Here is a 14984-nt window from a genome sequence, read left to right on the forward strand (position 1 = left end):
TGGATATTTTGTCAGTCATGCCTTCTTTTGGGTAGTTGAAGATATTCAAACCTGTCCCCCCAATCCCCCATATTTTGTCAGTCATGCCTTCTTTTGGGTAGTCGAAGATATTCAAACCTGTACCCCCATTACTGTTGCTCTCTATAGCAGCCTTTTCCCAAGAAAAACTGCTGAGCTTTGGAGCAGAACTTGATACATTGTTCTCTGGTTCGTGAATCAAGGGTTTGAAGTAGACAGAGATTGATGAGCATAGATACAGACAAAAGGTTTATAGATCTTGTAGTGTCATACACATGAACACTGTGCTTTTTTTTTGTATTTACCTTATATTAGGTGAAACTAAATATGCACCTGCATCTTTTGGTTGCAATATGGTTTCCAGTGGTATGCTTGTTATAAATAAATTCAGATAAGGAGACATTTGTTTACATTTTTTATTATGTCTCAAATTTATTATGGTAGGCCTATATAAATTTGCACCTTAGACTGGTGTTCTGACAGACTATCATTTTACAATGCACCATACTTACCAAGTCAAGAAGTTAACTAAAGGGACACTTACATTAACACATGGAAAAATGTCCCATACTATCTCCTTGAAAGTATCAATATACAGCCCCACAGGACATTTATACATTTTGGAAGAGCAAGGTACAGCTGGGCTGTATTGGCATATCTGGGAACCCACTTCTATGCTGAACACCAGTTGGTAGACTGAAATGTTTGTATGCCAAATAAAAGTTTGAGTGTGTGCGAGCTTCTTCTTTTGAGTCACTTTATCCAGTGCATCTCTTTCCAATTCATTCCTGAATAAATAAAGACGAATAAAGATGAATAAAGACATACAGCACAGTAAAAGTCAATGTCATCCATGCACTGAATCATTGATTCTCTACATGGTAACAATTGACCAGTTTGGATCATTCTATCCCTTTGTCCCAAGAAAATGAGATGACAATTGTCACTGTTCCATTTGACTTTCTCGCCTAAAGGCCATTAATAAATATAATAAAGTCTGGTTGCTGCTGCATGCTTTTGTTCCTCTGGTCAGGAGCTGGGGTAGTTTACTGAGAGCAGGACCATGTTGTGCAGCAGAAGAGATGTCTCTGATTCTAGAAAGCACAGAAAGAGACCCATAAGACAAGGATAGTGAATACTATCTGAGATTCATGAGTGACAATTGGAAAATAAAGAATTAACATTAATTTCAAATTCAATAATTTTCACAGCTCGACAGGCCGTAGCATCATCTGTGGAAGTATACACTTCTAAATATTAATGAAGCTATCATTACTACAGTAAAAAAATGCATTAAAATTACTTTCAGGTGTTTGTGTGATAAAGAAATGAAATGTCTACTTTCTGGTATAGGCTACTTCAAAGCATTCAACACCATTGTAGCTATGAAATTATATAAAAATATATAATGACAGTCTTTTCATTAATCCCCAATAACTGTGAAGTGTAATATCTGTAATTACTATATAATAACCATATTTACCATGTCATTTCTTTTGTAAATAGCTAGGCCCAGTTTCCCAAAAGCATCTTAGACTTAAGTTAATTAGAATTTTTGAAGGAGCATCGTTAAATCCCCTGACTATTTCCCCAAAACCATCGTTACTCAAGCTACACTTAAACGCTTGTTATTTACAGACTGCCTTATACCACTTGTAGAACAGCTAAGTGCGATGTTAAATGCTTTTTATGCCCTTCCCCGCCACTTCATAAACTGAAGGAATCCACTAAACATAGAATAAAGCTGTTTGTCTCTGACCACCGACAACAAGAGCGAAGTTACCTACAAATACAAAGTTCCAATGTCTTTGAAATTATTACAAACAAGTAACAATTGTGAAAATGGCGCCGACAGATAGTGCAGCCGTGCTTCCAGTTCCTAGGCAACTTTGCAGTACTGTTTTTTTTGTGTTATTGCTTACATTATTATCCCTAATTTGTGTGTTATTACATACAGCCGGGAAGAACTTTTGGATATCAGAGCCGCGGTAACTCACCAGGATTACGACCAGGAATACGACTTTCCCGAATCGGATACTTTGTTCGTACCCCCCAGGGCAATTGAACTGATTCCAGAGGCTGATCCAAAACACAGGCGGAGAAGAGGTATTTGGAGTGGACTTCTAGTCCGACTCAGGAGGTGCGCAGACAACCCTCCGCTTCCCCAGTACATTACTCGCTAATGTTCAGTCTCTGGATAATAAAGTTGAAGAGCATTTCCTTCCAGAGAGACAGATTGTAACACTCTGTTTCACAGAAACATGGCTCTCAGGATATACTGTCTGAGCCTGTACAATCAGTTGCGTTCTCAGTTCATTATGCAGACAGGAATAAGTATCTCTCCGGGAAGAAGGGCAGGGGTGTATGTTTCATGATTAACCACTCATGGTGTGATTGTGATAACATACAGGAACTCAAGTCCTTTTGTTCACCCGACCTAGAATACCTCAAATGCCGAATGTATTACTGCGTCGTGGACACCGACGTCTTGATTCCGGACAAGCCAAATACCTTCTTTGCCCGCTTTGAGGATAACAGTGCCACCGACGCGGCCCTCTACCAAGGACTGTGGGCTGTCCTCCGTGGCCGACGTGAGTAAGACATTTAAGCATGTTAACCCTCGCAAGGCTGCTGGCCATTGTGTTTACGGACATATTCAATCTCTCCCTATCCCAGTCTGCTGTCCCCACATGCTTCAAGATGTCCAACATTGATTTCTTGGGTACAGGAACAAAGGTAACTGATCTGAACTTCACATCTGTCATCATGAAATGCTTTGAGACTAGTCAAGGATCATATCACCTCTGACACCCCAGACCCACTTCAATTTGCTTACCGCACCAATAGATCCACAGACGATGCAATCTGCATCACACTGTATCCTGCACAACCCATCTGGACAAGTGGAATACCTATGTAAGAATGCTGTGCTATAAATCAACACCATTGTACCCTCCAAGCTCATCATTAAGCTCGGGGCCCTGGGTCTGAACCCTGCCCTGTGCAACTGGGTGCTGGACATCCTGACGGGCCATCCCCAGGTGGTAAAGGTAGGAAACAACACCTCCACTTCACTGATCCTCAACACAGGTGCCCCACAAGGGTGTGTGCTCAGCCCCCCTCTTGTACTCCCTGTTCACCCATGACTGCGTGGCCACGCACGTCTCCAACGCAATCATCAAGTTTGCAGATAACAGTAGTAGGCCTGATTACCAACAATGACGACACAGCCTACAGGGAGGTGGTGATAGCCCTGGGAGTGTAGTGCCAGGAAAATAACCTCTCACTCAATGTCAACAAAACCAAGGAGCTGATCGTGGACTTCAGGAAACAGCAGAGGGAGCACCCCCCCCCCATTCACAGAAGGTGGAAAGCTTCAGGTTCCTCGGCGTATACATCACTGACAAACTGAAATGATCCACCCACACAGACAGTGTGGTGAAGGCACAACAGCGCCTTTTCAACCTCAGGAGGTTGAAAAAAATTTGGCTTGGCACTTAAAGATAAACTTCTCCTTAATGCAACCGCTGTGTCAGGATTCAAAAAAGCTTTACGGCGAAAGCACACCATGCGATAATTCGAGTACAGCGCACAGCCACCAAAACAAACCATACAGATACCCGCCAAGTTGTGGAGTCAACAAAAGTCAGAAATAGCGTTATAAATATTCATTTACCTTTGATCTTCATCGGAATGCACTCCCAGGAATCCCAGTTCCACAATAAATGATTGTTTTGTTCGATAAAGTCCATCTTTATATCCAAATACCTCCTTTTTGTTTGCACCTTTAGTTCACGACTCAAATGCAAAGCGGGGGTATTAAGTCCAGACAAAGTAAAAAAAGTTCCATTAAAGTTCGTAGAAACATGTCAAACGATGTATATAATCAATATTTAGGATGTTTTTATCATAAATCTTCAATAATATTCCAACCGGACAATTCAGTTGTCATTAGAAAGGAAACGACCATCGCGCTCACGGCCACTCCCGAGACTAAACTAAAGGCTTTCAGCCTGACCACTTGTTAAAACAGCTCTCCCCTTTCACAATAGAAGCCTGAAACAACTTTATAAAGACTGTTGACATCTACTGGAAGCCTTAGGAAGTGCAATCTGACCCCATTTCCACTGGATAGGCAATCACTTGAAAAACTACAAACCTCAGATTTCCCACTTCCTGGTTGGATTTTTCTCAAGTTTTTGCCTGCCATATGAGTTCTGTTATACTCAGACATTTTAACAGTTTTGGAAACTTTAGTGTTTTCTAGCTTCTGGACCTGAGTAACAGGCAGTTTACTCTGGGCACCTTATTCATCCAAGCTACTCAGTACTGCCCCCCATTCCCAAAGAAGTTAACCTCTCTGGGTTAGGGGGCAGTATTTTGACACCCGGATGAAAAGCGTGCCCAAAGTAAACTGCCTGTTACTCAGGCCCAGAAGCTAGGATATGTATATAATTGGTAGTTTTAGATAGAAAACACTAAAGTTTCTAAAATTGTTAAAAGTATGTCTGAGTATAACAGAAGAGCTGATATGGCAGGCAAAACCCCAAGGACAAACCATCCCTCAAAAAACAAATTCAGCTTACCACTATTTTCAAGGGCTAGTACTATAATTATAAGCCCAAGTCCTCCCAATTTGCACTTCCTAGGGCTTCCACTAGATGTAAACAGTCTTTAGAAAGAGTTTCATGCTGGTTTTTGAAAAAATTACCCAGAAATTGTAGTTTTTCTAGGTGACTCCCATTTTGGCTGTAGTGTTTCCAAGCGAGTGGAAGAAAGCGCGTTCTTTCTTATTTATCTCCAGTAATGAACATGCTATTCTCAGTCTTAAATTTTATAGTTTATTTGTGTATTAGGATACCTAAGATTTGATTATAAACGTTGTTTGACTTGTTTGGAAAAGTTAACGTTAATGTTTGGGATTCATTTTGTATGCATTTTGATGGAGGGAAACTGAGTGGATTATTGACTGAAGCGCACCAGCTAAACTGAGTTTTTATGGATATAAAGGACATTATCGAACAAAAGGACCATTTGTAATGTAACTGGGACCTTTGAGTGCCAACAGAAGAAGCTCAAAGGTAAGGCATTTTTTATATTGCTATTTCTGACATTTGTGTCACACCTGCCTGGTTGAAATATGATTTCAATGTATTTTTATGCCGGGTGCTGTCCTCAGATAATCGCATGGTTTGCTTTCGCCGTAAAGCCTTTTTGAAATCTGACATGGCGGCTGGATTAACAAGAAGTTAAGCTTTATTTTGATGTATAACACATATTTTCAAGAATGTTAAATATTTGAATTTAGTATTTTTGAATTTCGCGCTCTGCAATTTAACTGGATGTTGGCCAGGTGGGACGCTACCGTCTCACATACCCTAGAGAGGTTAAAATCCTTAAACTTTTTTACAGATGCACAATTGAGAGCATCCTGTCGAGCTGTATCGCCGCCTGGTACTGCACCGCCTGCAACCGCAGGGCTCTCCAGAGGGTAGTGCGGTCTGCCCAACACATCACCGGGGGCAAACTACCTGCCCTCCAGGACACCTACAGCACAGGAAGGCCAAAAAGAAATCAAGGACAACAACCACCCAAGCCACTGCCTGTTCACCCCGCTATCATCCAGAAGGCGAGGTTATCAAAGCTGGGGCCGAGAGACTGAAAAACAGCTTCTATCTCAAAGCCATCAGACTGTTAAACAGCCATCAGTAGCACCTTAGAGGCTGCTGCCCTATATACAGACTTGAATTCACTGGTCACTTTAATAATGTTTACATATTTTGCATTAATCATCTCATATGTATATACTGTATCTTAGTCTATGCTGCTCCAACATTGCTCATCCAAATATTTATATATTCTTGATTCCATTCCTTTACTTTGGATTTGTGTGTATTGTTAGATATTACTGCACTGCTGGAGCCAGAAACGAGCATTTCGCTACACCCACATCTACTAAACACGTACAGTGGGGAGAACAAGTATTTGATAACCTGCAAAATCGGCAGTGTTTCCTACTTACAAAGCATGTAGAGGTCTGTAATTTTTATCATAGGTACACTTCAACTGTGAGAGACGGAATCTAAAACAAAAATCCAGCAAATCACATTGTATGATTTTTAAGTAATAAATTTGCATTTTATTGCATGACATAAGTATTTGATCAGCTACCAACCAGTAAGAATTCCAGCTCTCACAGACCTGTTAGTTTTTCTTTAAGAAGCCCTCCTGTTCCCCACTCGTTACCTGTATAAAAGACACCTGTCCACACACTCAAACAGACTCCAACCTCTCCACAATGGCCAAGACCAGAGAGCTGTGTAAGGACATCAGGGATACATTTTAGACCTGCACAAGGCTGGGGTGGGCTACAGGACAATAGGCAAGCAGCTTGGTGAGAAGGCAACAACTGTTGGCGCAATTATTAGAAAATGGAAGAAGTTCAAGATGACAGTCAATCACCCTCGGTCTGGGGCTCCATGCAAGATCTCATCTCGTGGGGCATCAATGATCATGAGGAAGGTGAGGGATCATCCCAGAACTACACGGCAGGACCTGGTCAATGACCTGAAGAGAGCTGGGACCACAGTCTCAAAGAAAACCATTAGTAACACACTACGCCGTCATGGATTAAAATCCTGCAGCGCACGCAAGGTCCCCCTGCTCAAGCCAGCGCATGTCCAGGCCCGTCTGAAGTTCACCAATGACCATCTGGATGATCCAGAGGAGGAATGGGAGAAGGTCATGTGGTCTGATGAGACAAAAATAGAGCTTTTTGGTCTAAACTCCACTCGCCGTGTTTGGAGGAAGAAGGATGAGTACAACCCCAAGAACACCACCCCAACCGTGAAGCATGGAGGTGGAAACATCATTCTTTGGGGATGCTTTTCTGCAAAGGGGACAGGACGACTGCACCGTATTGAGGGGAGGATGGATGGGGCCATGTATCGCAAGATCTTGGCCAACAAACTCCTTCCCTCAGTAAGAGCATTGAAGATGGGCCGTGGCTGGGTCTTCCAGCATGACAACGACCCGAAACACACAGCCAGGGCAACTAAGGAGTGGCTCCGTAAGAAGCATCTCAAGGTCCTGGAGTGGCCTAGCCAGTCTCCAGACCCGAACCCAATAGAAAATCTTTGGAGGGAGCTGAAAGTCTGTATTGCCCAGCAACAGCCCCGAAACCTGAAGGATCGGGAGAAGGTCTGTATGGAGGGGGCCAAAATCCCTGCTGCAGTGTGTGCAAACCTGGTCAAGAACTACAGGAAACGTATGATCTCTAATTGCAAACAAAGGTTTCTGTACCAAATATTAAGTTCTGCTTTTCTGATGTATCAAATACTTATGCCATGCAATAAAATGCAAAATAATTACTTAAAAATCATACAATGTGATTTTCGTTTTAGATTCCGTCTCTCACAGTTGAAGTGTACCTATGATAAAAATTACAGACCTCTACATGCTTTGTAAGTAGGAAAACCTGCAAAATCGGCAGTGTATCAAATACTTGTTCTCCCCACAGTATGTGACCAATACAATTTTGATAAAAAGATGCTTCAAATCAAAACGACTGCATTAAAAGATAGTATAGGCTACATAGGCCAATATATTGATTTCAATATGACTGAAATATAATGTTCAGTCATTTGAGTTATTTTTTGCAAATTGTAGGCTACACTGTAAAAAACATTTTTGAAGTATGTAACAAAAGTGCCAAATCTGTGATATAGTACATTATTACAGGGTAAGCATAAAAATAAGCTGCCTCAATATTTGCAACCATATAAGTGGTCTCTCTCTAGGAGCTGATCCGTCATCATTATTGTGGAATAATTGCAATGTTAAGGTTATATTTTAATGGAGATAGCTGGTCTTAGAGAAGCACGGTCTGAGAGAAGCACGGTCTTTCGATCCTATCATTATCGACACATGCTCCAACGAACGTTCTTTCTGCGCAGTGTTTTGGGAAACGCATGTTACATCTTCGGCTGTTGTAGGAACGATGCATCTTTAAAACCCTCATAGGCCTAGGTTCCATCGCTATCGGGAAACCGGGCCCAAGTCAATAGCATAATGCTGTAGAGCAGGTGCACTGTGAAAGCCAGGATGTGCCATGATAAAAGTAGTGTATAGAGCAAACTGGCATTGTGAACCAAGCTGTCATAAATATGACAACAAGCAATCCCCGGTGTGTAAAACAGATCTGGGTTCAAATACTTTTTGAAATCTTTCAAATATATTTGAGTGATTGCTTTAGCCCGCCTTGCGTGCCACGGGAGGGGTTTGCACTTTAGCGACAATTCTATTGGTTCCATCGCGCCAGGCAAGCTCAATTGAGAACCCCAAATATATGAAATTATTTAAAATAGTATTTGAACCCAAGTCTGCCTGTAAGTAAAACGTGTCAGACCTGTGAGCTGGGTAGACAGCTGAAGCCACTGGAGGAGCCACTCTCGACACTGGCTAGTGGTGAGGCTACTGGGATTGAGACCCCGCAGATAGCAGGCCTGGGGAAGAGGGAGGAAGAGAAGCAGTGTATCACGCTTAAGATAAAACATTTCCCTTGTAAATTTGCAATTCTGATTTACCAAAGATTATGTATGTTTATTTTTTGTGCCATAAACCATACACCGGAGGATCAGCTAGCAGTTCCAACTGCTCTCTTATTTAGAACATAGTGCTACACCGGAGTTGTAGGTTTGCTTACTGCATCGGACACATCTACTGAATACAAATTCTGCTTTGGGTAAAGGCATTTGCTTATTGATTTCTATCTAAAAATGACAGTGTTGAGACCCCTGACTTCTCTGATTGTCACTTGCTATTCCATTGCAACCCATTTGTATAGAGGGAGTACCGTGTTGACTTTATTTAGATCTATAAATGGCAGTCTTGAGATGGGATTATATGAAGGTGTTGTGGGGAACCTGACCTCTCTAATCTCTGAGTCAGTGAGTTGGCCCTGTCCCAGTGTGTCTAGAGCCTGATCCAAGTAAAGCAGGTCCAGGGCTTTGACCCTCAGCCGTCGCCGGAGCAGGAACCCAGGGAGCCAGGGGTTCAGCAAGAGGTGGGAGCACAGCAGCCTCTGAGGGAACAATGGAATTAGAAGAGGATAAGAATATAGGAAGGGGGAAAGAAATGGGAAGAGGAAGCATGGGGAAAAATAAAGATCAGGAAAGAAAGAGAAGTGTAGAGAGGAATAAATGGGGAGAAAGCGTGAGAAAGACACCTGTCAGATGAATCATCCATGTGAATTGAATCCCCAAACAAATCAAAAAGGGTTAAAATAACCTGAAGCATATTGTGAAACCCAAGACCAAACACAGATGAAACAAAACTATTTTTATACAGGAATGACCCTCACTCTCCTAATCTGCTCTCTCCAAGTTTCTTATAAAACACAATTGCATAACTATATGAAATGCGATGCTCTTTACAAGCAGAGGCCCACTGAAATAAACACCAAAAATCCTTACCATGTGACCAGAGTCCATGCCTGTTAATCCCAGTGGTTGTCCGGAAAACACGCCTCTCACTGCACTGATGTCTTTCACACTGGGGTGAGCCCCACTCTGCACCTGCATAACAAACATTTCAAATCACCCCTCCCATTCTGCAGATACACACCAACTGGACCAGGCAGGACAGGTTCAACTGCATTCTCTACACAAAAAACACCCACTTACAGTCTTGTACTCTTTCATAACACAAAAGGCCTCAACCAATCACTGGTGTGAGAAGTTATCACACTGTATTATTAGCATGATATGGGTGTGGACCTTTCCCTTTAGCCATTAACACAATTTCTCACTGATCATCTATGTAATGATAATTAGTAAACACAGAATTCTATAGCTGGGATAACCCTTAGATGATCTGTAATATTTACATACACTGACAGTCTGGTTATGCATTTCAAAATTGTGATGAATCATTACCTACAGTATAGGTAAAATTACCTAGAATAAAATAAATGCATGGCAACTGTTTGAAATGTCCGTGTTAAATTAACAAACATGCTCAGAGTTTAAAGAGCTAAATGATTAACCTTGCTGATAAGAGTAAGCAGATGGCTGCGGAGGGTCCACTCTTTGATGTGAGGTATTGACCAGGCCACACCCTTCAGGATGTTCTCACGGTATCGGCATCTCTGCTCGTGGTACAACCTCTGGAAGTCCTGCTGCTGCTGCGGAGTCCACAGGTGACGAATCAGGAGCTGCCTAGGAAACAGGCACCTACGGAGGAGAGGGGACACATATCAGATTAGGGGTTGGAGGTAACCCATCATTCACCACTCATTTAATACCCCCCCCCCCCCCAAAAAAAGGCATTTTGGAAGCATGCATGACTCCCCTAAATGGACTTAATTTGCACTCTTTTCAATCAGTCTCTTAAAACTGTTAGCAAATGATTGTCAATATCAGGTTGGTTGATTCACAACAACTCACATAAGAGTGAAAACCAAAATGATGGCAAAAGGCGGGATAGATATTATCACCAGTGGAATGGCTTTTATCATGTCTTTGCGAAACTGCAAGAAAAAGATAGCGAAAGAGGTACAAACAGAAAGAGAGCATTACATTTGAATATTTTATCACGTTCTCTGCTGTAGAGTTTATGACAGTCATAAAACTGCCTCTATGACATGTACATCCCAAATGGCACCATATTCCCTATAGTTAACTACTTTTGGCTAGAGGCCCTAGTCAAAAGTAGTGCACTATGTAGGGGATACAGTGCCATTTGGGACACAGACAATGTGTCTACTGCACAAAATGTATGGCTGCAAGGGTGGAACTGCAAAGTGTGACTCACTGACCAGAATGATGGTCTCCATCTCACGGTAGGGCAGCTCTTTGAGTGAAACATCTTGAGTGAGCATTTTCATCCTTATCCTCTTCGTTTCCCTCACATCGTGTACCATGAGCTGAAATCCTGAACACAAAAACATATTGCAAAAATGCTTCATGGTATTGCCTCAAAGAAAAACACAAATACACTTTGGGCAGCACAATCTAGCAGGAAAGGGGCTATCCAATTCCAACAGGAAAATGTTACAGCTGTAGACTGTCTATGGAGAAGTTGCACTGAGATAACTAAGAAGTAGCTTGGCTGTTGCGTAGGGTTGCTTGCAACCTATGCATGTAAGCAATAATACATTATTTCTCGGGGGTGCTAAGCCTGTTCTTGAGGGGGCTTCAGCACCGTCAAACCCCTCCCTGGAGCTGCCCATGAGAAGTTGTCAGTTAGGCATTAGAGGGTGTTGTTTTGGTTAGGGGGTACTTACCTTTCACAAAGGTGGTATAAAGGATGTAGAGGCGGGGGAATCGATGTTCAAGGAATTTCTCATACCTCTCACTGGCTCTCTGAAATATGCCTCGTCTGCCCTGAGATAACGAGTAGTGCCTGCAGGATAATACACTATACAAGAGAGAGGGATATCAGATTTAGAGACAAATTACATTAAAAACACCTTGTGACATTGTGTTTTTGTTAGTCTCTCCCCCCATCATCCCAGTGTTCATAAAATAATTTGGTTCTGGGTTTCAAGATTATGTTTTTGTATACAGTGGGGAGAACAAGTATTTGATACACTGCCGATTTTGCAGGTTTTCCTACTTACAAAGCATTTAGAGGTCTGTAATTTTTATCATAGGTACACTTCAACTGAGAGACGGAATCTAAAACAAATCCAGCAAATCACATTGTATGATTTTTAAGTAATTAACTTGCATTTTATTGCATGACATAAGTATTTGATACATCAGAAAAGCAGAACTTAATATTTGGTACAGAAACCTTTGTTTGCAATTAGAGATATACGTTTCCTGTAGTTCTTGACCAGGTTTGCACACACTGCAGCAGGGATTTTGGCCCCCTCCTCCAGATCCTTCAGGTTTCGGGGCTGTCGCTGGGCAATACGGACTTTCAGCTCCCTCCAAAGATTTTCTATTGGGTTCAGGTCTGGAGACTGGCTAGGCCACTCCAGGACCTTGAGATGCTTCTTACGGAGCCACTCCTTAGTTGCTCTGGCTGTGTGTTTCGGGTCGTTGTCATGCTGGAAGACCCAGCCACGGCCCATCTTCAATGCTCTTACTGAGGGAAGAAAGTTGTTGGCCAAGATCTCGTGATACATGGCCCCATCCATCCTCCCCTCAATACGGTGCAGTCGTCCTGTCCCCTTTGCAGAAAAGCATCCCAAAAGAATGATGTTTCCACCTCCATGCTTCACGGTTGGGATGGTGTTCTTGGGGTTGTACTCATCCTTCTTCTTCCAAACACGGCGAGTGGAGTTTAGACCAAAAAGCTCTATTTTTGTCTCATCAGACCACATGACCTTCTCCCATTCCTCCTCTGGATCATCAAGATGGTCATTGGCAAACTTCAGACGGGCCTGGACATGTGCTGGCTTGAGCAGGGGGACCTTGCGTGCGCTGCAGGATTCTCATCCATGACGGCGTAGTGTGTTACTAATGGTTCTCTTTGAGACTGTGGTCCCAGCTCTCTTCAGGTCATTGACCAGGTCCTGCCGTGTAGTTCTGGGCTGATCCCTCACCTTCCTCATGATCATTGATGCCCCACGAGGTGAGATCTTGCATGGAGCCCCAGACCGAGGGTGATTGACCGTCATCTTGAACTTCTTCCATTTTCTAATAATTGCGCCAACAGTTGTTGCCTTCTCACCAAGCTGCTTGCCTATTGTCCTGTAGCCCATCCCATCCTTGTGCAGGCCTACAATTTTATCCCTGATGTCCTTACACAGCTCTCTAGTCTTGGCCATTGTGGAGAGGTTGGAGTCTGTTTGATTGAGTGTGTGGACAGGTGTCTTTTATACAGGTAACGAGTTCAAACAGGTGCAGTTAATACAGGTAATGAGTGGAGAACAGGAGGGCTTCTTAAAGAAAAACTAACAGGTCTGTGAGAGCTGGAATTCTTACTGGTTGGTAGGTGATCAAATACTTACGTCATGCAATAAAATGCAAATGTATTACTTTAAAAAAATCATACAATGTGATTTGCTGGATTTTTGTTTTAGATTCCTTCTCTCGTAGTTGAAGTGTACCTATGATACAAATTACAGACCTCTACATGCTTTGTAAGTAGGAAAACCTGCAAACCTGGAAGAAAACCTGGAAGAGTTTAGTTTAGGACACCTAAGCGTATAAGGTTTCAGTGGAAATGTAATAGATTTCTGTTGACAATAGTCTGCTTAACCTCTGGATGCAGCATAATGTGCTAGCCTGCAGGAGGATTGCAGGTTCACTTTCAATCCCTAGACACTGATTTAACCCACAAATGTCTCCTAAAATCAAGGAAAGAATTATCAATTTGGATGTGGTTATATGTTGTGAAATATGATGACTTTGCTGACTGAGTGGTCTTTGCTCTTTCATGTGCACCTGCCGCAGGGGGGAAAAAAATCAAAATATAACAGGAAGGCAAATGTATTTGGTTACATTGTCACCGTTTAAACAGTGCTGTTCTCAGGCATAAGCGGCATAACTGCCCGTTCTGCTTGTTAGTCACTGACAGTCACTCAATTAGCCCATGTCAGCTGACATTTTATAGATAGCTGGCTAGACTAACTTACCTAGCAATCGATTTTGTTAGTCACTTTAAAATCACATATCATAATAACATGGCATAAGTCATGGAAAAACGTGTAGAAAGCAGGAAATTAGCTTTACAGTTTTCTCGTTATCCCACGGCAAAATGTGTAGAATTACAGGAAATTTGCTTTAAAGAAAATGTTTTCTAACCCCATGGCGAGGCACTCCCCCCTCGCTTACCAAAATGGTTTCCACTAGCTTCTATAGGCATAAAGTCAGATTTCATACACAAAAACTAAATGAAAACATAACAAAATATATTCTTTCTGGTCTTAATACGGTTAGGCTTAGCCATAAAGTTAGCAGTGTGGTTAAGGTTAGGTTTTAAATCAAATTTTAATTAGATATAGAAGACCGGAGTTTATGCCTTTGTGGCTATAGAAGCTAACGTTAGTACCGACCACCAGAAACTGCCCGGCGTTTAAGACGAGAAGGCTGCATGCCAATGCTGTTAGCGACATTGTTTATTTCGCGTGCTTGCAACATTAGAATGATCACTGTTAGCCCTAGCTGGAAAGACAAGAGAGAATAACCAACGACAATTACCGACAAAACATTTCGAGTAGGCTAGCTACTCTCCATCTTCCAGTGACATTCGAGTTATTCAGTACCTTAATCTGGAGTAGGCTAATATTGGAGTGTATGTCGACACGGTTGAGATCCCTTGAAATGGATAACTGCATCGTATTATCGTTGTAACACAGCATTGGACCCCTCTCTTGCACAGCGCCATGGTGGTTTTTACACTGCAGGGTGCGTCAATGAGGGGGTTCGATTAATCCCGCCCGGGCGCCCGTATTGGCGTGTTTTGCGTCGGCTGAATGTTGATTGCATTCGATTTAGAACCGGGCTGCCTCCCGGTCGACTCAAAAGTAAAGTATTTACGCGCGTGTTGTAATTAGTAGGATTCAGTGTTTCGCCATTCAAACGTGATTGTCTTCATTGGGAAGGCTTGAATTCATTTCAAGGCGCTTTATTGGCATGGGAAACATGTTAACATTGCCAAAGCAAGTGAGGTAGATAATATACAAAAGTGAAACAAACAATAAAAATGAACAGTAAACATTACACTCTCAGAAGTTCCAAATGAATAAAGACATTTCAAATGTCATATTATGTTTAAATACATAATAAATACACGTTCTTGGAATCTGAATATCTGGACTAGTCCAGTGACTGCTGAGAAAGATCAGCTGACAACAGGGGAAAGTCCTTGTGGCGGCACAGAGAGACGGCTGACAGGAGGGAATAGACCCCACTGGGACAGTCATGGGGTAGCTTCCCATTTCTGTAGTTTCCCATACTTCGCAGTATGTTGGAAACACCCGCTTTTAGCTACAGAAAGTCAACATACGAGAA

At 42.3% G+C, this 14984-nt stretch overlaps 1 protein-coding gene across 1 annotated transcript; it reads right to left on the reverse strand.

Moving 5' to 3' along the window:
* Positions 1 to 420: 420 nt before the first annotated feature.
* Positions 421 to 14461, reverse strand: LOC129815359 (LETM1 domain-containing protein 1-like). The gene is made up of 9 exons (XM_055869117.1): positions 14237 to 14461; positions 11303 to 11436; positions 10835 to 10950; positions 10464 to 10546; positions 10064 to 10250; positions 9492 to 9593; positions 8948 to 9100; positions 8426 to 8522; positions 421 to 1112 (listed from the first exon to the last, which is right to left on the reverse strand). The coding sequence occupies exons 1-9, from the start codon at positions 14356 to 14358 to the stop codon at positions 1048 to 1050; spliced, it is 1059 nt and encodes a 352-aa protein (XP_055725092.1). The 5' UTR covers positions 14359 to 14461; the 3' UTR covers positions 421 to 1047.
* Positions 14462 to 14984: the final 523 nt, after the last annotated feature.

This window comes from Salvelinus fontinalis, chromosome 18 (assembly GCF_029448725.1).
Source record: "Salvelinus fontinalis isolate EN_2023a chromosome 18, ASM2944872v1, whole genome shotgun sequence".
Lineage (NCBI taxonomy): Eukaryota > Metazoa > Chordata > Actinopteri > Salmoniformes > Salmonidae > Salvelinus > Salvelinus fontinalis.

Excerpts from the sequence above, each read along its gene's own strand:
- LOC129815359 (XM_055869117.1), bottom strand. The coding sequence starts at position 14,358 with ATGGCGCTGTGCAAGAGAGGGGTCCAATGCTGTGTTACAACGATAATA. Across the intron at positions 8,523-8,947 it reads CTGACTCAGAGATTAGAGAG|GCCTGCTATCTGCGGGGTCT; the intron begins GTCAGGTTCCCC and ends CCTCTTCCCCAG. Across the intron at positions 1,113-8,425 it reads GCTGTCTACCCAGCTCACAG|AATCAGAGACATCTCTTCTG; the intron begins GTCTGACACGTT and ends TGTGCTTTCTAG.